Source organism: Cavia porcellus, unplaced genomic scaffold (genome assembly GCF_034190915.1).
Source record: "Cavia porcellus strain 051 isolate PalLab524CR breed Dunkin Hartley unplaced genomic scaffold, mCavPor4.1 scaffold_29, whole genome shotgun sequence".
Taxonomy (NCBI): Eukaryota; Metazoa; Chordata; class Mammalia; order Rodentia; family Caviidae; genus Cavia; species Cavia porcellus.
The window spans coordinates 23,034,484-23,057,487 of record NW_026947512.1 but is presented as its reverse complement, the minus strand read 5'-3'; the positions used below and the strand labels follow the sequence as shown (position 1 = coordinate 23,057,487).

The following is a 23,004-nucleotide window of genomic DNA, read 5'->3' as shown; positions in this document are numbered from 1 at the left end:
CCCACACTCACGTGTGGGGTTAGAAACTCTACTCAAAGCTGCCTGGCCAGGTAGAGTTTGCAGCCAGCTATGAAGCTCAGAGTTCAAGCTCTAGTGGCTCCACTTGTTTTCCTAAGTGGAGGACAGGGCTGGGAGGCCTCTGCCTAGCCTCCTGGTACCACACTAGCCCCGCCTCTGGTAGCTACATTTAAAGAGAACTTACTTCTGGCCAAGGCTTGGGCAGTGGTTCTCCTACAGCTAGGGGGACTGGCACAGGGGCGCCACAGGACTGCCAGGGCTCAGCTGGGTGGAGAACTGAGGCGGATGCCAGCTTCTGGGCTCCCACTCTTCACTCCACCTACTGACTTGTCAGGCCTTTTGGAGGTGTCTGTGCCAAGGAAAGCAGAAGCTTGTACCAGACTGCAAGCTCAGGTTTGCGGTGTTCCTCTTCTATTCCTTCAGTTCCTTCTTCCAGCTCAGGGCCCCTTCAGCCAAAACCCAGGCCAGGGATAAGAAACTGGGGGCTGGTAGGGAACAAGTCTGGCAAGAACCAAAGCCTCGGGGGCAGTTTAAGACCATGGCTTGGCTGGGATTGAGGGCCTGGCACCCACCTACATGAGCTCACATCGGTAGGCTCATTCACACTTTAGGAATTAGGGGCCCGAGAAGTTTTGAGAAAGGAAAGTGACGTGGGCAGATTAAATACAGTCTCTGGAGGTTCCGGACAAGAGAAATGATAAAGGCTTGAGCTGCGTAGTGATGGAAGGGAGGACGAGCAGGGGTGGAGCCCTGAACTACGTATTTGAAGATAAAGTTGATGGGAGCCTTTAGAAGTGAGAGCTACAGACAAGGGAAGAATCAAGGACTGATGGGCTGGGGATACAGCTCAGTGACATAAGCACGTGTCTGGCAAGGGCAAGGTCCTGAGTTTGATTCCCTGAAACCCAAAACTTAAAAGATAACCAAGAACCAGTAGCCTCCATGTTTCTGGCTTCAACATGTTGGTGAGTGGTAACACAATCAATTAAATTAAAAATATAAAAGGAGCTGGGGGGCAGAGTAAATTTTTTTTTTTTTTTTTTTTGGTACCAGGGATTGAACTCACAACCTCTTGCATGCCAGGTAGGTGCTGATGCTGCTAAGCTAAAGCCTCAACCTTAGCTAGAGTAAATTTAAAAGGGAGAAGAATCAATGGTGTCAAATAGCAGTGAAGGTCAGAAAGGTAAGAACCAGGAACATTCTCTGTGCCTGGCAATTGCTGAGTTGTCACCTTCCTAGGAACATGGGGTCAGCCTGCAGGTGGCACAAGGTAAGTGACCAACAATGTACAGCAGGGGATGGTGATAGGGGAGAATGCATGGTAGCCGGAGCTGGATGTGGAGCCTAGGAAAGGTTCTTTTTAGTGGGAGACCTGAGCACATTAATAGGTTATAGGAAAGGGTGCAGGAACAGAGAGGTCCTGAAGTCCACCATGGGATGGTGAGTCGGCTCTAAGTGGGAGAAACATGCTATCTTCAAGACCATATTAACATTGGTCAAGTTGAAGGAAGAAAAGTTTGCAGGCAGGGATAAGGACATTAAGAGATTGCATCTAACGGCTTTGATTTTCTTGACATGCAGTAGTTTCCAAGATCTCCTAGGGTAAGCCAAGGGGAAATACAGAAACATTGCCTCATGACCTCTAGAGTGAGGCTTAAGAAAAAATGAATGGCCCTATTGGGAACACTGTGAACACATAATGGTCACACTCAGTCTCTCACAGCAGCATCAAGGAGCCCAGGGAGGAGCAGTGGAGCCAGGCTGGGCTCGGGTGTGGCCAGCAGGTGCATGAGGATGGATGCCAGGAACAGTTGGTTTGAGTGAGGAAGCCGGCTGGACTCTGCCTCTCATTCCCTTCCCTTTGACTGCAGGAGCCCTGAGCGCTGGTCTCTAACTGGGGACTGATTCCAAGATGCTGGTCACCAGGGCCAAATGCAACCAGCTGGTGGGGTTTGATGAAAGACAAAAAGGATTTCTGGATACAACACAAAAGCTCTATTCCTTTGCTCCCAGATGGGATTTGGAATGCTCCTGCTGATCATTTCCATTGCTAACTAACAGGGTCTTATTCTCTGTTCCAAATGATCACCCAAGCAGAGAAATCTACATGAGGGTGCAAGGTTGTGGGATTTGCTGTTCATTACTTACCAAAAGAAAATGAGGTGCTCTCTGAAATTCATGTTTGAAAATCAGGCTTTTTGTGTGTGAAGTTGGTGTATATTTAGACATTCGGTTACTAGTTGAATCCTCATGTAAGTGAACATTCACTCCTACCCAATGTCATAAATTTTCATGGACTGAGCTTACTTATGGTTGAGCTTCTTTGCAGTTAGCAGTTGTTTGCTTCAGACGAAGTCCTTAAGACACCCCAAGCCTGGCTGGACCTCTGCAGAGCTCTGTGGCAGTGTGGCTGGTGTGGTTTCAGAGGGGCGCTCTGGCAATGTCAGAGTCAAGCTTCAGAGTGAGGTGGGTTTTTTGCTGTTGTCACGTTTTGTTTTGTTTTTTGGCAAATTAAGGTGCCCTTCCGCCCACCTTTGGAGAGCACTGCTTTTATCTGCCTCTTAAAATAAGTACATTTTTATCTTCAAAAGGTCCAATGGGCAACTGCTTGGCTCTCACAGTTGCTGAGAAATGTCAGGGGAATAAACAGGATAAAAATGTGATCGGTAGCCATCTGTCTATCCCAGCCTAGAATTTATGATGCGTATTTTTTCCATTCACTCCCCTCCCCACAGACCTCATGGCAGCCAAGCAAGCACAGGATCCCAGTCCTTGGAGCCCTCTCACCTGTGTGCCTTACTTGCTGTCTTTTTTTGTCTTTTTGAGACAGGGTCTCCTACAGTTCACTTTGTAGCCAAGGCTACACTTTAACTCACTTTGTAGCCAAGGCTGATCTCGAACTCACAACGATCCTCCTGCCCCAGCCTTCTGAGTGCTGGGATTACAGGCATGAGCCACCACACCCGGCTTTACTTGCTTTCAAAAGTCAAATCCAGTCTCTTTTATCCTCCTAGAAACTCCATCTGAAGCCACCCACTCCCATTCCCGTTAGTACTTAAATCAGCTCTGAATGTTGGAACGTCTCTGCAATCTGAAGCTCCTCAAGTTGTTTTCTTGCCTCCTGTCTCTTCGAGAACCCAGCAGGGGCTTCAATATGTTCATCTGGACAAACCCAAGGACAGAGGATCAACTTGATCCTCTGGTCCCTGAGATGTCTTGTTCCAACTTGCCCTGCACTTCCCAAGATGGGTGCCAGGATGCTGGTTTTTTGTTTGCCTTAGGGCCACTCTGCAGTTGGCACCATTCCTTGTGTCTGCTGAACACAGGGGTGACAGGCACTGAGGACAGTCCCAGAAAGAGGCAGCAAACAAAATCTCAGAACAATTCCCAGAGCCAGTTCACCCTCTCTTAATGAGGGGCCTTATGTAGCAGCCCTCCCACCCTCCTGGTCTCCATCCTTGGTAGGTGACAGGAGCTTCAGTGAACCCTGGGCTCCAGCTGGATCCCACCATGGCTCACTCACAACACTTGGGTGCTACAAGCCTCTGCTTGTCTGCCAGCACCTCCCGAGGACAATGTTCTCTATGCCCTCTGGACACTGTGCTTACCAAGTCACTTGTGAAGCACTCTCTTATTTAAAAAAAAAAATCCAGAAAGTGAGAGAAACAGAACCATTTAATGATGGCTTCCTTGATTTATAGACAACAGAAGGACAAACATTTATCTCCATGCACTGGTACAATAACATTCAGGGACACGTGGTGAACCAGGAACAGGAGCTATGATGTTTCAGTCCACTGCTCAGCAGTGTCTTTTTGGCTCAGCAATGGCAGACACTAGGAGAGAAGAGGACCTGGCCAGCTTCCCAGAGTGGAATGAGAGGACATACAGTGCCGGAGGCAGGAATGTCCAGCACTGCCATGCACTGGTGGATGAGGAGCCCAGGAAGAAACAATCAAGCTTCCAGGTATCCTGAGAACCTCACAGGCTCAGCAGCACTGGCTTGTCCACCAGTGCCATTCCTGAGGGCGGAGGCCTGGCTGTGCTTAGGACCAGAAGGAAGATCAGAACCACAGCAGACAGAAGCCCAAGCTGAACGCTGGGTCATGCGTTCTTCTGATGACCCAGCTCCACCTTCCAAAGGATAATACAATCTCTCTCTTATTACCCTTCCAAAGGGTAATAAAATCTCCAAGAGGTGGAGCTGAAACGGGTGGCAAAGGTGGAGCAGGAAGAAACCAATTCCTCCCAACCCTGAGGCCACTTCTGATGTCTCCATTCCGCTCTGGTCTGCCCCCCTCTCCTCTACCCCAGAGACCTAAGGAGCCGACGGAGACTGGCGGCCTCATAATACTCCCTAATCAAAACAGCCACGTATGGCATTTCTATAGAGAGAGGGAAAACGAAAAATGCCACAGGCTCTGCAAGGGAAGACCCGGGGAAGACAGGCATGGAAGGCAGAGGAGAAGTGGCCCTGGCTCTGTTCAGCCCTGGAGGCGGCGGCCACGGCTGGGGTTCTTGATCTGCCAACACCAGCCCATCTAGCTGAGCATCTTGTGTCGGTCGAAGACCGTTTTGCGCTGCTCCTGCACCTGCAGCTTCCACCTTTGCTGAGCACCTTCCATGCGCTCCAGGACGGTGTTGGCTCGGGGTCCCCCAAGGGATGCGGCAGCAGCTGCCATAGAGCGTGCATCCTGGAGTGGAAAAATAAAGGAGAGGTGTGGCACAGCAAGTCAGAGGGGCCAGGGGCTTGGAAAAGTCTAACACGGAATGGAAGCCCCACGAGTGATGCTGAAGTCTGTTCTCTCCCAGAGCTGTGGGCTCCCTGGAGACCCTGCCTCAACACCTGCGGAAACGAGTGGCTTGCACAGTAGCATCTACAGGCTGGGGCTTCATTCCTCCCTGGGGCGGCAGAGTATGTTCTCAGACCCCAATTACTCCAAGACAGCTGGCCCAAGTCTGAAGCCCACAGGTCTGTCACTACCATCCGAGAGGAATACTAAGTACTGTCTTTGAGTCCTCACACAGGGAGGCAGGATCTGCTCTGATCAGTGAGGGGACAATACACACCAAGCTTCCTGTGAGACAGAAGATGTGACGTCACTCCAAGAGACCAGCTGGAATGACAATTCCAGGCCTGACCCCAGGGTGCCCATTCCAGAGCCTTCTGCGCCCTGCTCCCTCCTCCAATAGTCCGAGACAGCTTGGCACCTGCCCCGCTGCCCCACCATGCTCCCCCTTCCCCTTTGCTCTCAGACCTGTTCCTGTTGTCAGTCCTCCCTAATTACCACTTCTCTGCCTCTGAAGCCCCAGAGCCCATGCATTTCCTGCAGCACCCGAACCTGATCTTTGGGGGGAATTAGAGCTGAGGGCCAGGCCCACAGCCCCATGGGGATTTCCTCTCTAGCTCTCCTGTCTTCTCATCTCCTGCCATACATCTCTTAAAGGATTAGTGCACCCCACTAAGCCCAGAGCCGCCCAGTAAATGTAACTTTGCTTCTAATGCCCTGAGCTGGCACAGCTTCTGTCGTCAAACAGCTGCCAGGCTGGGGAAGAGGGAGGGCAGTGAGGAGAGGGCGGGAAGCAGAGTGGGCTGGTACAGCAGGGAGGTGGCTGGCTAGAGAAGGGACCCGGGAGAGACTTCATCACACTTACCACACAGCCGAGTCATCTGCCTCATGCACACTCATCTAAGGTGGACACTGGCCTCTAGGAGCCCTTGGACCAGGACATTATCCTGGCCAGGACCAGCCTGAGGAAGGCTTTCCTGGCCAGGAGAGGTGAGGCTGTGTAGTGCTGGCAGGATCCGGCAGGGTGCATCAGCTTAGAATCAAGACCCTTGGGTTCCATGCCTGGGCCAGACACTACCTGCCCCTCTGGCCTCAGACTCCCCTGTGTCCATTTCAGATGGAACCACAGGTCCACATAAGATGCTGGAAGGATGAGGCATGGCCTTAGCCAGCTGGCAGCTGTGTGTCCCTGGACAAGTCATTTTATTTCTCCAAGCTTCAACCTAATAAACCTAGTCTTTGAAACTTTCTTCCACCATGCTATTAGTGGGAAATATAATTACCTGATGATCTAGGATTCACACACACATGAAATGAAAAAGTTTCTAAATCAGTACTGAATATGATGCATTGTGATATTCCCTGTTCTGCTGTATTTTGGGGCAGGGATGTTATTTTTGTTTCTGCAGTACTGGCTATGGAGCCCTGAGCTTTCACACTGAGCTACACTTCCATTTATTCATTCATTCTAGACATGGTCTAAAACTGTTTCTAATGTCCAGGCTGGGCTTGAATTGGCAATCCTTCTGTCTCAGCCTCTCAGAGTGCTGGGATTATAAACATGCATCACTACGCCTGCTCATTTAATTTCTTAAAAATCCTGGTCACATCACTTCAGCAGCTTATGATCCACCGTGTGCAAAACACTGTTTTATGATTAGTGAGGCCTGGCTAAGTTAAGTCATATATGACGCACTTAGTAAAGCGGCAGGCACAGAGCAGGAGCTTAAGAAATGCTTCATTTCTTTTTCTCTGTAGTTTTGCACAGTGGTTAGAGAGACGCTGGAATCAAACCTGACTTTGCAGGTTCTGACCCCTACCAGATATATAATGGGAAAATTATCTTCTTTTTGAATCAATTTCTCTCTCCTTCAGAAAAGGCAGCTTCGTGGTAAGACACTGAATCACAGCCTTTTGAAGCTCCTGGCAGGCAGGAAGCTGTCAATGAACTATAGCAATGGTCAGTATTAGTCCCTAGTTCTGGGACCCACTTAGGTAGGGGAAGGGGTGGAAAGCTGCCTCTGGACAGTAATTACAACTGATGCACGACCTCCCAGCCTGGCCCTCCCCAGCTCAGCTGTACTACCTGCGCTGTCTGTGCTCAGGACGTGCCTCTGCTCAGTTCTTCCTCTGCATGGCTGTCAGGATGAGATGTGCACAGAAAATCCATCTGCCCGGGAAGCTGCGGGCCACCAGGACTTAGCTACGCTGTCTTGAGCACCAGAAAGGCATCTGTTCCTCCTCATTCCCAGTCTCATCCCTCCTGGGGCCAGCATGCCCTTGCATGGCTCGGGGAGGGGTACCTGGCTGTGACCTGAGAGGCAGGCGGTGCGATCTTCAGGGACAGGCCTGGAAGAGTGGGTGAGTGTGGGCCCTGCTTCCTTCTACTGCTCTGCTCCCAGGGAGCGTGTGAAGGCGCGAAAGGCAGGGAAGCCAAGAGCGGGCATTAAGGGAATGTGCTGAAATTCACCACATTACCGCAGCGTCATTTGTTAGCCCTTCATGTAAAGTCCTAGCAAACAGCTCCTAAGTGGGGGAAAGCCTCTGCAGAGGCGCCGCGTTCCCACTGCTAATAGTCTGATTAAAGGTATTAAAGACTCCCCATCTGTCCTACCCGTAGCCCACTGCGGCACATCCCCGCCTGATGTGCAGCAGTGATGGCAGGTGATGGCAGAGAGAGGCGATGGACTTCTACCCCTTTTCCCTCTGAGGCCGAGTCTCAGGGTACACAGGGGTGGGGAAGGCAGTCGGGAGAGGGCCGGGCTCTGTGGCAGTGTGGGTATGGAGGGGTTCCTCAGAGGTCTCCAGGCATGGACTAGCGTGACTCTGAGAAGTGACCGCCAGGCCTGGTTACTCCTGGGCTCACTACACCAGCAAACGGCCAGTGTCATCCCCATCTGTGGGTGGGGAAACAAGCTCTGAAGGAGCAATCAGTTTGCTACCCAAGGCCATGCAGTCCTCCAGCGCTGAGTTGGGACTTGCCCCATGTCTGGGTCTCTTATCCTGGGACTTGGCTGCATCTTTCTCTGGCTGGTTTCTCCTGAGAGGAGCCCACGTGGACGTCCGAAGTAGCAGGCAGGTTTCTTCTCCCAGGATTCAAGTGAGAACAAAGTGCCCGCAAAGGCCACATGATCAGGAGCTTCCTGCAAGGTTCTCCTCTCAGGCTCGGGAGGACTCTGCACTACGTGGGTGACTCCATGATCTGGGGATACCCTCTGCAGTGCCCCAGGAATACTGGCTAGCAGTGGGCACCAGACTAGGCCTCACCTGATGACAAGCAGACCAACCTGCCTGTCCTCCTCCTTGCTCCCCAAACCAGGCATGGAGGCAGAACCTGGCACTCTCAATCGACCCAGGCACGCAAAGAAGGGCCCCAGTGCTAAGCCCTTTGGAAAGGCAACTACACAATCTCTCTGGGTTGCCCCAGATTTAACACTAGCTGTTCTTGCTGCAGCAAACCCCTCTGCATCTCTCTGCTCCCAGGCTCTCCCTGACTCCAGCATCTGTAGCCAGTCACCTTCCTCTGCACACTGACTAGTTGAATAGTCCGTTCCCCTGCTCAGAAACGAGGCAGGGACCCAGCTATGCAAAGGTAAACACCTGCTGAGCACAGCCCTGGCTCAGACGGTATGAGTTTCGATCTTGGCTCTGCCTCCAGCCCACCAGCTGTACACTCTGCCCCTTCTCTACCTGCAGTGGCCTCCTCATCCACACCCTGCAGACCCTGCACCTCAGCTTTTCTCCAGCAATCACCATGCTACTTGCAGGCTGAGACCTGACTGCAAACTGCAACACCTCATCCTTAAGGATGGTCAAACTTGGTAAAGCCTCCATGTGCATTAACACAGCAACCAAGCTGAGGTAGAAAAGACTGTCTGCTCCAGACTGAGACACCTAAACTTTAAGTTCAACACCCAGGACAGTGAGTGACAGAGTTGGACTGCATACTGGAACCTCGCAGCCCTACTCCCAGCTACTGTCCTGTGCTTCCCCTAATAGGCGTTCTTGAAAGGTCTTTGAGCAGTGCCTTCCTTGGGCAGGGAGGCTCTGCGTTGCCCTTATCAGCACGTGGCTTCTCAGTGATTCACTGTCAGCCCCCACTGCCCAGATCCTCCGCACATAGCTGCCTACCTGGTCTCTGCCAGGAAAGGGGAACAGGTTTTCTTCTCCCAGTCCATACACGGTTCCTGTGGTCATCACCCTTACCATCTTTGATTCTTCTGTACACCCCTTCACACTGGGCTAAGAACTACACCCACTGTCCCATAAGGATAAGAACTTTCAAAACCTGTTTTGAAGGCCCTGTCAGAGATTAGGGTAAGCAGCAGAACCAGCCCGAGCCACAGAGAAAACCCTCACTTTTGTCTCTTCAAAGAGGGCCAGACCTGTACATCTAAATAGCTTTGTTGCCATTTCTGTCCCAGAAAACATGCTGGCTTCCTCCTTTCAAAGGGCGTCTGAGCCCAGGGATTAGTCCTAATGCTGCTGGAATCCCAGGGGAGGCACAGCACCCAGCAATCAGGCCCACTGAGGCTCTGCCAGAGCTTTCAAAGGGAGCATGACAGGCTTTTATCTCCCCTCATGGACTTGGGCTGAGCTGAGCTGAGCTGCGCTGCGCTGTGGGGAAGGAAGGCCCTTCCTCTTCCAGTCCTCTTGCCCCATGGTAGGAGAGCTCCTGGCCAAAGGAACTGGGGAGATGGAATCAAGAAGGCCCTAGACCTGATAAGTGCTCCATCTTCCAGATCCCACCTCTGACTGCATCCCAGGCTGTCAGGGAGGGGCTGGAGGTCTAGGGTTTTCCTTTGCAGTCACCGGTCACCAGGCTGTGCAGCCTTGGGAGCACTCAAGGAACTGTGTGATAGGGATCCTGCTAGAGATGAGGCCCGGGATCACTGCACACTCCCTAGGTCAGCCTCACAGGCACCCCTTCCATACTTAAGGACAGGGACTACACTCCTACTTTCTTCCTCTTGGGGTGAAAGTGAGATCCTTCCAGCCCAGGGACACCTGGTCTTTGCTGTTTCCTTCTTATGAAGAGCTCTACACCTTGCCCTTGCTACTGTACCGCTGGGAGGCCTTGGGACCTCTCTCCGTGGCCCTCAGTCCCTCACGTCCCTGCCTTAGGTGCACTGAGAAGGTAGTAGATTATTCCCACTGTCCAAGACCAGCATCATTGGTCACCATTAAGACAAGACCCTTGGTTCTCTCTCCAGCTTAAAGCCACTGTCCTTCTAATGCAGTAAGCACTCCCTCTCCCATCTACCGTCTGAGTCAGCTCTGAAGGTCCCCTTCTGCCAGGAAGCCTGCCTTTGCTGATCAGCACAAAGGGAAGGGCAACTTCCCCCTGTCTAGTCAGAGGCTCCTCCAAAGTACCCAGCTTCCTCATCTGACTGCTTAGGTAACAGTCAGATCTTACCAATCACCTTTATGTGCCTGCCTATTCACCTGGCTTTGGCTATCTTGGCTCTGTCTGCAGGCAGACTGGGTCTGGGCAACTCTGAGCATAGTACCACCTATGGGATGTCTGGATACAGGAGAGAAGTGCAGCTGCTGGACCACAGGCATCTGCATCTGGGCCACATGGCATCACCCAGGGCAAGGAAATGTAGAGGTGATACCAATCCATGGGACTAGAGTATTTCCTAAGCCACTGTAAGAGCACCCAGTGAGCTCCATCCTGCCCCAGCCCCCAGGTAAGTGGGCCATCAGCCAGAGCTGGCTGCACCCCCAGTCAGGGTCTCAGAGAGACTAAACACAACTTTACACAGCTCTCCTGAGCCTCAGAGTGGGAGGACTCTCCTCTACAGATGGGGCAGTGGCTTACCAGTTCCAGCTCAGTGCTACCTGTGACAGCCCACATCCTCACAGGCACCCTTCTATGTGGTTAAGCACAGGGACCCCAAGCCAAACCCACCCAGGAGACAACCACCCTCTGATTTAGGTCATGTTTTCAGAATGAGATTGACCAAACCTAAGCCCTCCTTCCTCCAAGGCCGCCCACAGACAGACTCCAAGTGAGGAGCACCCACATCTCTTGCAGGAAAGAAAGCGGGCTCAGACCCAAAGACAGCAACTGCCCTTCCTCTGGCTCCACATTTAGGACGGCAGGAGACACAAGAAGGCTGTGCCCGAGAGTCATGCATTCCAGGGAAATCGCAGCACAGGCCATGTAATCATCGGCTGCCTTTCTCAATTACTCCTCGGCCAGGGCTGCAATTAGCACATTACCCCTAATCGCTGAGTGTTTATTAGCAATGTTCCTCTCTTATCAGAGGTGCTATTACTGTACATTAATAACTGGGTAGGTTCACAGGCTTTCCTCTTGAGCACAGACCACCCAACTGCCAGCCCCACCACCTTCCAGGCCCCAGCTCCTTTGGCCAAATTCATGCCAGCAGGAGGTTGGGGACAGACTGGGAACAGTCCAGGCACATACCCACAAGAAGTATCGAGGTCAGAGGAAGCAGGCAGGCCTTCCTCTCTTCCTCCTGACCTGCCCTTGTGCTCCCTGCCTACGCTGGTCCAGACCCAAACCACCTGGGCAGCTTCATGCACACTCATGCCCCAATTCTCTTTCTGGTGGGGAACTTGCCCTTTCCCACTTCCAATTTAGGGCCTGAAAAGCTTTAAACTCTTAACTGCCCAAGAGCAGCTCAGCCTATCCCTGGTCACCTCTAGTGACCCACAACTCACCATCTTCTAAGGAAGCCCATACACTCCACCATGAGATCATGCTGTGTGCTGGACTCTCTCACACTGTCATCTTAAACCTCCTCTAACACCCACCTGTGGGCCCTTCTATCACTGGGGACTGGGGAGGGGTAGACTCTGCTCTACAGATAGCTGAAGGCACTGGTGTGTGCCTCTTTGAGTTTGTTTTGTTTCCTTCAAGCTAAGTATCTCCAAGTTCCTTCAACTAAATCTTCTAGAACATGACAGAGGTAGCCCCTCACTAGATGCTCCTTTGGATACTGGATACATGTGAGTTCAGATCTTACTCATTCACACTGCACAGACAGGAGTATATTCCAGCAGTGAGGCCTCGGAACAGAGTGCAGCCACACAGTTTGTCCCTCAAGATAGCATTTTCAGGCTGCCTGGTGTTAGTGACCGCTCATATTCCTTATCACTTAAAGTCAAAACCTCACAGCTTGCCCTTTGAGGCCTTTATTAATCTGGCCTCACCTTTCTGACCAGCTCTACCTGCTGATATTCCTGGATGCCTCCCCTATCCCTGATGCTCAAATTCCTCACACATGCGCAGCCATCACCCTCACTCTTAGCCTCCTGCCTTATAGAGCAACAGACCGGTGATGGCAAACCTGGCACAGCTTTCAGTGCACACAGTTCACTGTGGCACTGTTTGACAGGTCCACCATCGCTGCCACGGCCATCTGTGCAAGCACCGACGCACAGAATAAACTGAGGCCTCCAAGTCTACCCAAAACTAAGCCGGCAGGATGTTATATGTCTCCACCCATGGCTGGCCCGGGTTAGCTCACTTCTTTCTGCCCAGCAATGTGGCATATCAGGGAGACACAGCTCTCCCACCTGTGCTCTGAGGCCTTGCACTGGGTCAGGAAATTTTGGGCCACCTGATTCTTCATCAAAATGCACACAGGACAGTGCCTTGCTTAGTCTGGGGACATGAGGGAAACCTGGAACATGAAGCAGGCTGAGGGACACCAATCCTGGGGATGCTCTTCTAGATTGTGCCCTAAGGCAGGCTGGAACTAGGGCCTGTTACCTCATTCTCTTCCTCATTATGCAGTTGTTCAGTGTAAGCATCTGGCTTTCGGATGAGAGGGTCCACCAGCATCAGGAAGGCCATGTAGAGCAGGAGGGCCCCCACCACGGACAAGTAGATGACGATGATGACCTGAGGGAGACACAACTTACCCTGTAAACCAACATTCATGGTGACAAACCCACTTCTGGACTTGTTCCACCTGGGTTCTGTGGCTGGTGACCCCTCAAGGGCTGCACCTGGAAGGACTAGGTGTGGAGGGCAAGAGCACCAGGAAGGGACAGAGATGACCCACATCAGCTGACCAGCTGTGTCCTACCCAGGGGAGTCCCACAGTGAGTGCTCTGATGGACATAAAGATGGCAGATGGACTCCCAGTGGCTCCCACCATGCGGGAGGGGTGAGCACCTCGATGTAAGAATAAGGCACAAGGGCTGGAGGGCAGAGGCCAGGGAGAGTAAGCCTGGGTGGGAGGGTACAAAGCCCACTCAGGGTACACCACTGTGCAGTGTGGGACAGACAGGCCAAAGGCTGTGCACTGGAGGGCTATGGCCAACCTACCATCCCTGGGGGAAGAGGCAGGGAGGGCCATCCCAAGCTTGAGAAATCATTTTACAGAAAGGACGGGTTTAATGAGGCTGCTTCAGTGTTTCTCAGTAAGGTGCTGTGACATTCAGCCCCCATATTCCTTGTAATGATGTCAGTAATGCCTCTCAGTTACTGGGACCACAAAAGCATCTTCACTCATCTCAAAATGCCCCTGGGAGGGGACAGTAGCAGTTTACTGAGAATTACCAGGCTACATAACCCATTCAAGAGCCCAAGACTAGTCAAGCTGTAACTTGAACCAGATTTGCTGACTTCATCTCAAATACCTTTTTCCCGCCACAACACTTGACCACCACTGGCTTCTGATTTGACTGTAAAGTGGGATAAACATAAAAGGAGAATCTCAGGTCTTTCAAATTTGTTTTCCAACTTAGTTATCAGTCAAGTTCAACACATTCAACTTCCTGCTGGACTGAAAAGGCCAGTGCTCATGCCTCTCTGAACAGGGTGAATAATCACACCTCTTGCCTCTACCCAGGACAGGCAAGGAGAATGGAGGTTGAGTCTGTCTGCGTGAAGGGGGCTGGGCCCTAGACGAAAAGACTGGAAGCAAATGCGAGGGATTAGGAGGCTGTGTCTTATGAGGACCCTACCCTGGCAAGCAGGGAGAGATAACATCTGGCTCTGAATTGCAGGTCTCAGGTATCTGCTCTCCAGAGGGTCGGGCCCCTGGAGCAAGCTCAGAGGTGGTGAGACTCCAGAAAAGGCTGGCCCAGAAGCAGGAGGAGGGACATAGTGTGGCCTGCACAGCCTATAGGGAAATGGTGGGATTTGTAGAGAGCTGCTTCCCATTTGAAGGGTGAGAACAAGAAGGCGCTCATAGCTCAGGGAAGGACGAGGGTTCTTTGGGGCAGGCAGGGAGGAATGCCATGAGATCCACCTCCCCTCCGTTCATGGCTCAGAAGCTAGAGCCTTCGGGAGGACACAGCAGCATCTTGAAACTCGTAAGGGTTATTTGCTGATGCAGTTTCTACATTTATCAGAGGATAAGCAAAAACAAGCTTAATTAATCTAAGTGCTTTGAGAAAAATAAATAAATAAATAACAAGCTTTAAAAAAGGAAGGTAGTTTCATGGTCCCTGGTTGAGTCTTGCTTGCTAGCAGGGAAAAGGACAGGGACCTTGTTATGGCTGAGATCTAAAATGGTCCCCAAAGCTTCGTGGTTTTGTAAAGTGATTGGATTAGGTGGGGTCTGGTCAGAAAGGTGGGTTACTGAGGGTGTGACCTGGAAAGGGTCGTCTCCCTCCCCAGCTCCCTTTCTTGCCCGCTGCTTCCTGGCTGCCATGACGTAAGCAGCCTTCCCCTGCCGGCCCCTCTGCCACGCCGTTTCTGCTTGGGGCTCTGCTGACCACAGACTGAACCGAGAACCACAATAAACCTCTCCTCCTGAGAGCTGTGGGTGCCAGCTGTTGTGTTTCACTGATGAGAAAGTGATGAACACAGACCCTGTGACCTCTTCCCCCATTCCCTATGGTGGTGGCTGTGCTGTCACCTCTCTTCCAAGTTCACCCAAATGGTTGCTGAGAACATGGCTCAGGAGAAAGCAAAGGAGCTCAGGGGCCAGTACCCAACACCAGCGCTTGTCCAACAGGTCTGTGGACTGGTCGCAGGTCACACTGTGAGCTTCAGGGGGACAGGCTTCCCTTTCTATCCCAGCATGGCGCAAACACAGGAGGCACCCAAAAGACAGACACAGAATGTACAGAAGAAGAGAGAGGAAGGAAAAACTGGAAAGAAGGGGAGCAAAAAACAGTTGCAAGCCACCCTCCCATGACTCCCACCTGCCACTAGACGGGCACCACTGCTAAGACATCAGAGAAGACAGCTCCAGAAGTGTGGCTAGGGCACCCCACAGAATAAAGCAGAGACTGTGGGGGCGGACAGCCAGGTCTCGCACGGCGTGCCCACCTCAGGGATGGGTGAAGGTACCTTGATGGTGGTGGTGCTGCGCTCCTCGTATTTGCACTCACACAACAGGCAGTAGGCCTCCACGTCATGGCCAGGCACTGGCATGGGCTCCACCACGTGCAGGCAGTTGCTGTGAAAGACAAAGGGGCCACGGGGACCATGGGGCAGACTGTGGATGAGTGGGGCCGTAGGACGTCCTCACTGCTTGAAGCCCAGGAGGCAGGTAGCCAGGAATAAAGCTGTGCCAAGGGAGGGTGGAGGGCTTTCAAGGGCAAGCCTGGCAGAACCTCTTCCTCAGTCACAGCCTGGCAGCCCTTGGCCTGTGTCCTTCAGATGGGGCACTCTGAACTTCACCCCCAGTGCCCACACCAATGTGTCAGCGGTCCCCACAGCCCTGACCTCTGCTGCCTTCCCTTCTTGTGCTAGGCCCTCCCACGTGGCCTCATCCATCCCAAAGGTTTCTGTGAAGAAGCTGGTGTCCGAGCTTTACGTCTCTCGCCAGGCCCCCTTTTCTCTTCTAAGCTGAACTCTTAAGCACAGCGACTACAGGATTCACTGCTGAGTATCCTGTGGGGCCACAATGCCACACTTGTACCAATGTGCTCTGCCTAGGGACCCAAATCCTCTACTCTGGCTCCATGGTCCGTGTTTCTACAGGTAGAGGACACCTCTAGCATGCACTCCACTGGCCAAGGCAAACCCCGTAACTCATCTTTCACACTGCCTTTCCTTCACCTGTGAATCCATCAAATGCCTTACAAACCTTTAAAATCCCTCTCGGCCACATGGTACCCTGTGTAATTCCAGCACTCCAGAAGGTCAAGGCAAGAGGACTAAAAGTTTGAGCACAGCCTGGGCAATTTAGTAACTCAGTCAGAATAAAACAATTAAGGGTGGTGGTGGTGGCTGGGGTTTTAGCTCAGTGTGAAGACCTGGAGTTTAATCTCCAGTATCAAAAAGTAAAACAAAGTAAAATTTATCTTATCCACTCTCTCCCTCTGCTGTGGCTCAGCTGAGGCTCTCCTCCTCGCTTCCCCAAGCTGTCCCACCTCTCGTCCAGTCATGCCTAACATATTTCTGCATAGTGGTCAGTGACTGTACTATTGCAAATTTCCCAGTGTGAAATCCACAGCCCCTTGGCAAACTAACTAAACTGCTCTTCTGGGTGCTGATCACCTCACTCCAGCACTGCCCCCCTACCCAGCCCCACCCCTGCCACTCCTTACCCCATCTGCACCTTCTGGCCATGCTGACCTGCTGGCTTGTCCTCTGCAGCAGCCACTTCTCTCACTCCCGCCAGGAATGCATGGCTCTGCCACTTTACTTTCTCCATTTTGTGAGGATTCAGCTCAAGGTCTAACCACTGCCCCTGGCTTAGTGAGTGAGCGGCAGCCAAATGCGTATGCATGTACGTGTGTTATGAGTAAGCTCCTGTAGCCCCATCACTTGGCAGTGCTCTTGAGCAAAGTGGACTAAAAACGGCAGGCCTTGCAATTAAAAAAAGGGAAACAGAGGTATGCATGGAGCCACAGGCCTATAAACAAAGCCCTTGGGAGGCTAAGGCAAAAGGATTGCAAGTTCAAGGTTAGCCTGCGCAAGTCATCCAGACACTGTCTCAAAATTTTAAAAAGGGCTGGGGATGTAGCTTAGTGATCAAGTGCTTATTTAGCACATGAAAGGCCCTGGGTTCAGTTCCCAGTATTAAGAAAACAAAAACAAAATAAACAAATAGGGAAGGGGCAGAGGTTTAGCTCAGCAGAGTAAATGCCTGCTCAGCAAACCTGAGGTCATGAGTTTGATCCCCGGCACCAAAAAAAAACAAAAAACAACAACAACAAAAAAAAAACCAACCAACAACTAGGGTAATGGGATCAGGAGGGCAAAGTGGCAACTCTACCATGGCATTGAAGACAAAGACCCCGATCCAGGCCCTTGGCCTCAGGGATGCATGCCTGTATCATGCTGCAGTGAACAGCCGGGTCTAGACTGTCTTGACTTTGCCACCAAGTGTCCATGACCTGCACCTGTCCTCTCCAGTAAGATGCCATGGTTCTATCAGAAGTTCTGAAAGAGCCAAGCACAGCTCCCTGAACACGAGAGGCCAGATCTGCGCTAGAAGGGTGGCTTTCTGGCAGAAGCACAACGGGGAGGGATGTGACGATCCTATATCGAAATAACAGTGGGGGCCCTTGAAAGACTGTTCCCCCAAAAGTTCAACGTGTGGCATCTATGAGCTTATCCAGGCCTCTGACAATCTGTGTGGGTACCAGCTACCCACACTGCTCCCCGTGAGGAATGGGTCTCCTCACTGTACCTAAGGCTCCACTTAGGCCCTCTACATACTTCCTTCCTCTGGGAGGAGCTGATGGACAGGGGCAGTCTGAATGGCTACTATTCCAGTCCAGTGGGACTGTCACCTTTCTTTCTCTAGAAAGTCTCCACAAGCTTCTCGGGGACCAAATTTATGTTGTCCCTGAGCCACATGGGTCCTAAGTTTGGAAGGCTGCTCTGTGATCCCCCCTTCCCAAGACCGAGGTAAAGTGTCAGGGGCAGCGGGCAAAGTCAGCAGAGTTCTTTGATCTGGGGTCCTGCTGGCCAGGGAAACATGCTGTAATGGAGAAATGGGAGCAGTAACAAACAGCTTCTGTATTTCTGCACTCTGGGGCTCCTAGGAATCAGTGAAACCCTAAATCTTTTCTTGCTGCCCTTTTGGGGATCAGTCATATAAGACTCCATGGACTGGTCAGAGGACATAAAGGGGAGCAGGCTAAAGAGAAAGCTAAGTGGGGTTTAGTTCTCTGCTCTCCTGCTTACTCTGTAATTGCAGTACTTCATTTAACCTCTCTGGGCCTCGATTTCCTCATCTAGGATGGAGGCTGACTCAGTGCACATCTTTCAAAATGCCCTTTCGGGATGGCACAGCGAGCACTGCAGGAGGCTGGCAGTAAGGAGGGGCTGAACGACCATGCAGCCAGGGCAATTCTGATTCCATTTACACACTTAGTTCCCGCAACAGATTGTGTTTGTAGAATATTTCTGTATTAGCAAGTTTGAAAGGCAATAAACTAATCAAGCTATTAAGGTCCTTCCTGCTCTGGGACTATCTCTGTAACACACAGGGTATGTTACAAGGTATTCAAGCAGACTTGCCAATGGGGCAGCACTGCTGGGGTTTCTGCCTTTTTATACTCATGTGATTATAAACTCTCCACACTAGATGGCAGAAGATCCACAACGCAGGAACATACTTGGGTTGGCCATTAACCCTGACAATTAAGCCCTGTACTATCAAAGGGAAGGGGACAAGTATCACTCCAGCATGGGACTCATGTGACACCAAACTGAAAACATGGCAGAGATCTGAAGACCCAATCAAAGTGGTCTCCAATTCTGGCCCCAACATTGAGGTACTAGGATCAATACCAAGGTCCTACCCCACTCTTACACTGTCAAGGTTACTGGGTCCCCAAATCCTGGCACCTTACCTCCCAGCCTCAGTTTCCACCCTATTTCTAAATGGAACTACCTCAAGGATATAAGGTTGCTCATCAAGCAGCTCCCTCATTCTAACTTCTAAGGAAGAAAGAAAACTACATCTGGAGCAATCTAGACAGAACTCTGTCCTCTGGGCATCCGAGTGTGGGTTTTCAGGCCATACCATAAGCCCAGCATAGTGACAGTGCTACTAATGTGCTAGTGCTTACTTGTACAGGACAAGGGATATAGCCTTGTTATCCAGATGGTGTTAAAAGACCCCATTAATGTCTTTATATTTGAAATATATAAAGATATGACATAGATGGATGAGTAGTTAGATGGACGTCAGTGGGGCCCTTTCTAGGCCTTTATGTCGCAGGACTTTGTGAATTCATCAGCACAGTAAAAGCAGAAAAAACAGGCTAGTTCTTTGGGAGCAGTCCAAGTTCTCCGGGGCTACAGTGTAAATTTGATAATGTGGTCACTAGGTATGCATGATGATATATTAATAACAACGGCTAACATTTATGTGATGCTTATGATGAGCCAGGTATTGTTCTAATACTGACTATTCTTAATTCTTATGTATATGCACAAATACACATATACATACACTGTTAACATTCAAAACGTCACCATTTTACAAATAAGAACAAAAAACCAGTGGAGACTCAGTAATTTGTCACACAAGTAACAAGTGGCAAAGCTAAACAGGAAGCCAGAAAGGACAGCTCCAGAGTCTGTCACAGATAGATCATCTTAAGAGTTAGAAACCCAACTAGTTTCAAAAGTCTCAAATGTTACTCTCAATCAACTGTATTATGAGTGCCGAAAGAACAACTTTAAGTAAAGGTTATTACCTCTCCCCACTCACAGTTGCTGAACCGAAATCTTAGGTAGGGAGGAAAGTGCTGGGAGTCTGTCTGTATGTTCTGAAAACTTGCCTGATGATCCTAATGCACAACCAAGCAGAGGCAATACTGACCAAGCACCTATCCCATGTTGTCCCTTCTCCAGTGACCTTGCCCCATCCATACGCTGCTCACTCCAAGGATGGGGCTTCCTAGTCCTGAAACTACCTGAAATAGAAGTGTTCTCCTAACTCATGGTTATGGTTTCCCCAAAGCTTTCATCCACTGGCCTCCACTCTACACCAAGAAACCACACTGAATACATGATCTCCTCAACACCCAATCCTGTGTGCTCCACCTCCTCTGGAACAACAGCCCTTTCCTGGTCTTGAACACGGTGATTTCAAGGTCCTCTTCAGGCTGTGTCCAGTTTCTTAAACCATTCCTTCTGGGACAATGTGCTGAAATTTTCTTTTTCCAAGTTGGCCTCTTTTTTCTGATTAATTCTTGTTTATATTCTCTCTCTCTCTATTGAGGATTGAACTTAGGGTCTTTATCAAAGAACTTGCTAAGTTGCTAAACTACTCAAGCTGTGCTTGAATTTGTGACTTTTTTGCTTCAACCTCCCAGAATGCTGGAATCACAGGCATGTGCCACCTTGCTCAGCTTTTGTTTTTTAAAAGAAGATTCTAAGAAATGCTTTCAAGTCTCTAGGAATATAATTTCTTTTGGGGGCCTAAGTCTATGCAATTATAAAATGAGAACTACATCCATCCCATTTCCAGCTGATCCTATAAGGTTGCTATAAAACTAGCACAGAATAACATGTGAGGAGAGCAGAATTTTGAAAGAACATTGAATATTACATAGTAAGTCCCCAAGTTATGAACACTGAAAACGTCAACTTTCAGATACTAACCTCACATTATGAACATTCAGAGATACAAACAAATCATAGAAATATCTTACATGCCTGCTTTACCATTTTAAGGTAACTGCAAAAGTGGTTTACTTACAGTTGTATTGTACCTTGCTCCATCTGTGTTCTTAAGGTAAAAGTAAAAATAGCTTATTTCGTAGTTTTTTGTGTTTGGTGTTTTTATGTTTTACGCTGTACTATGCTTGTATAAAAAATGTATAAACCTCACTGTGTGACACTTATGAATGAATATGACTTATATAAACATCCTCCTGGACAGAACTCATCCATAAGTCGGGGACTTATTTTAGTCCTATTACCTACCTCTTTCAACCAAGAATTCCATGGAGGGAACAGAAGCAAGCACTGACTCTCCATGTTGCATATATCAATTAAAAACCCAAATTCAAAACTGGTTCTTTAAAAAAAAAAAAAACTGGTTCTTTAACCTGGAACACGTCAGCTGGACAAGACTGTTAGGTCCTGGTTCTGCTGAACAAAAGTATTTCTTTGTAAGACTCTCCATAGAAATGGGGGAACAAGCTTATCCTCAAGGGGATCCAAGAATACTAAACCACCCACCACTGCAATGAGGTATAGCATCAAAGAGACAGCCGGCGCCCAATGTCTTACCAGTCCTTCTGGGACACATTCTGGTTGTAAATGTGCCCACTGATGTTCCTGTAAGGTGGGCAGATGCATTTGCACCGGATGTCCTCAGAACTCTGGAAGAGAAATCTTGTATCAGGAAGGAAGGATTCCTATGGATTCAGATACTGGCAAGGCAAGAATTTTAGAATTCCAGCAAAAGTAGACGTTTTAGTTCTCTGCTTAGTATGCTCAAGTTCAACAAGGGAGGATGCTACATCATGGGGTCCTCAAGACAAAAATTGTACAGGTGGCAAACGAGACTCACAGGAATCTACTTAGGCTGCCATTTCCTAAGAGGGGTGCTTGGGGAGGATGGGGAGCAAAATAACAGTCCTGTACCCTTAGGCCAAGACTTTTACTTCTGTACTGTGGGCTGGCAGCCCAGCCTCTTCCTCTAATCCTATCTCTAACCTCCTAGGTTAGGACTGGGGGAAAGCAAAGGGTAGGGGCGAATAAGAAAAAGTGTACAGTTCCCTTGGAAATACTCAAGCAATTTCTTTAAAAGTTCTTCCCCCCTGGAATGGGTAAAAGACAGCATTACAATTAGGCATTCCCTAGAGGGAACAGAAGCAAACCTTTACTCAGCACTCCTACAAAACTTTGATCTTCAGAATCTCAGATTCCACAGCCCCACCCACATTAAACTCTTGATCCTTTAGAGTTATCTCAGAAGTCCACCACTTAGGTGGGTCCCTGTCATAACAGAAACTTCCATTTGTATAGGACTTTATACTCGGGGAGCACTTTTGAACTGCTATGTCATTTGATCCTGCCAAGCAGAGCAGTAGATATAACCACTACCATTTAACCCGGGAGAAGGTAGGAAAAAATTAGATAACTTTCCTAAACTTTCTTGCTGGATTTCTGTCACAGGTCAATCTACCCCCGAGCACCTCTCTGCCTTGTGCACTATCCTACTCCTCCCTGCAGCTTGTGCTGAAGACTTTGCCCCCTCCCTGGTGAGTGAGGACCCAAGCTACCTGGTGGGGAGCCCTGCAGGCGGGGAGTTAGTGCTCAAGGTGCTGTTGCTTCCCTTCCCTCACCTTGTAGGCTTGAGCTGGGTGCACCAGCAAACACCCGGCAACAGCCACTAGAGATAGAAGCTTCATGCTTATCAGGCTTGCTGGGCTAGCAGGACCAGACACTGAAAAAAAGAAGAAAAAAAGAGCCATGGAGTCGGAGACGGAGAAAGTGGCACACCATAGCCTAAATCTTTTTGCCAGGATGTGGAAATGGGGCTGCGCTCCAAGACACTACGGCCTCTTAAACCGGGCCGCTAAACTCGCCTTTCCCTCTCTCCCAGGTCTCCTGCTCCCCACAGACCACAAAGCGCATCCCGCAGAGTCGGGAGCCGAGAGTCCGCCCCTAGGAGCCCCCGGATGTTCCGGCCGGCCCGCGCTCTAAGCCTAGCGTCGCGTCCCACAGTCCTCCGCCATCTCCGCCTCCGCCGTCTGGCAGCTCCTCCCCGCTGCCGCCGACCGAAACTCCAGGTGCAGATACGGGGTCCCTAATCCCACAGCAAAAGCCACCGCCACCCTTTCCTGGGGACTCCGGGCTGGGCCGGGACCCCTGAAATCCCTGCTGCCCCCCGGACCTCTCCCTCAAAGCCTAGTCCACAAACCTGCAAAGCTCCGCCGCAGCAGCCCCAGGCCGAGCTGTCCCCGCCTCTCCCAGCTTCTATTGGCTGGCCAAGCAGCCTCTCAGCCCAACCTCGCTATCGCCAAGGCAACAAGACCCACCTTCGCCTCGGCCTAGAGACTCGTTTAAGGGATAGGCAGGCAGTTATCAAACCCGACCAAGCAAGAAAAGGGATTAGCAGATATTTCTCAAACCCGACCAATTAAGAAAAGTAAAGGCCACCTTGCCAATTTGGTGTGACTTGTTAGAACTCCTTGTGCAGTGCTTCAGACTTCCCGTGTTATAATGTTCACCTGGGTCCATCTTGCCGTCTTTAAAAAAATTACTTATTGAAGGAATGCAGGATAAATGATCTAAAGAGTTTTTAAAATCTGAAAATACAACAATTTCAAATAT

General features: G+C 50.4%; 1 protein-coding gene across 3 annotated transcripts; it reads right to left on the bottom strand.

The window, feature by feature from the left end:
* Positions 1 to 3,675: 3,675 nt before the first annotated feature.
* Positions 3,676 to 22,726, bottom strand: Tmem9 (transmembrane protein 9). 3 transcript variants are annotated; one of them, XM_005005913.4, is made up of 6 exons: positions 22,592 to 22,726; positions 22,014 to 22,114; positions 20,953 to 21,044; positions 15,094 to 15,202; positions 12,556 to 12,687; positions 3,676 to 4,712 (listed from the first exon to the last, which is right to left on the bottom strand). In XM_005005913.4, the coding sequence occupies exons 2-6, from the start codon at positions 22,077 to 22,079 to the stop codon at positions 4,560 to 4,562; spliced, it is 552 nt and encodes a 183-aa protein (XP_005005970.1). In that variant the 5' UTR covers positions 22,080 to 22,114; positions 22,592 to 22,726; the 3' UTR covers positions 3,676 to 4,559. The 3 variants fall into 3 exon arrangements, with proteins under 3 accessions (XP_005005970.1, XP_003474894.1, XP_013013493.1); XM_003474846.5 differs by lacking the exon at positions 22,592 to 22,726 and adding an exon at positions 22,294 to 22,452; XM_013158039.3 differs by lacking the exon at positions 22,592 to 22,726 and adding an exon at positions 22,257 to 22,396.
* Between the last annotated feature and the right edge of the window lie 278 nt (positions 22,727 to 23,004).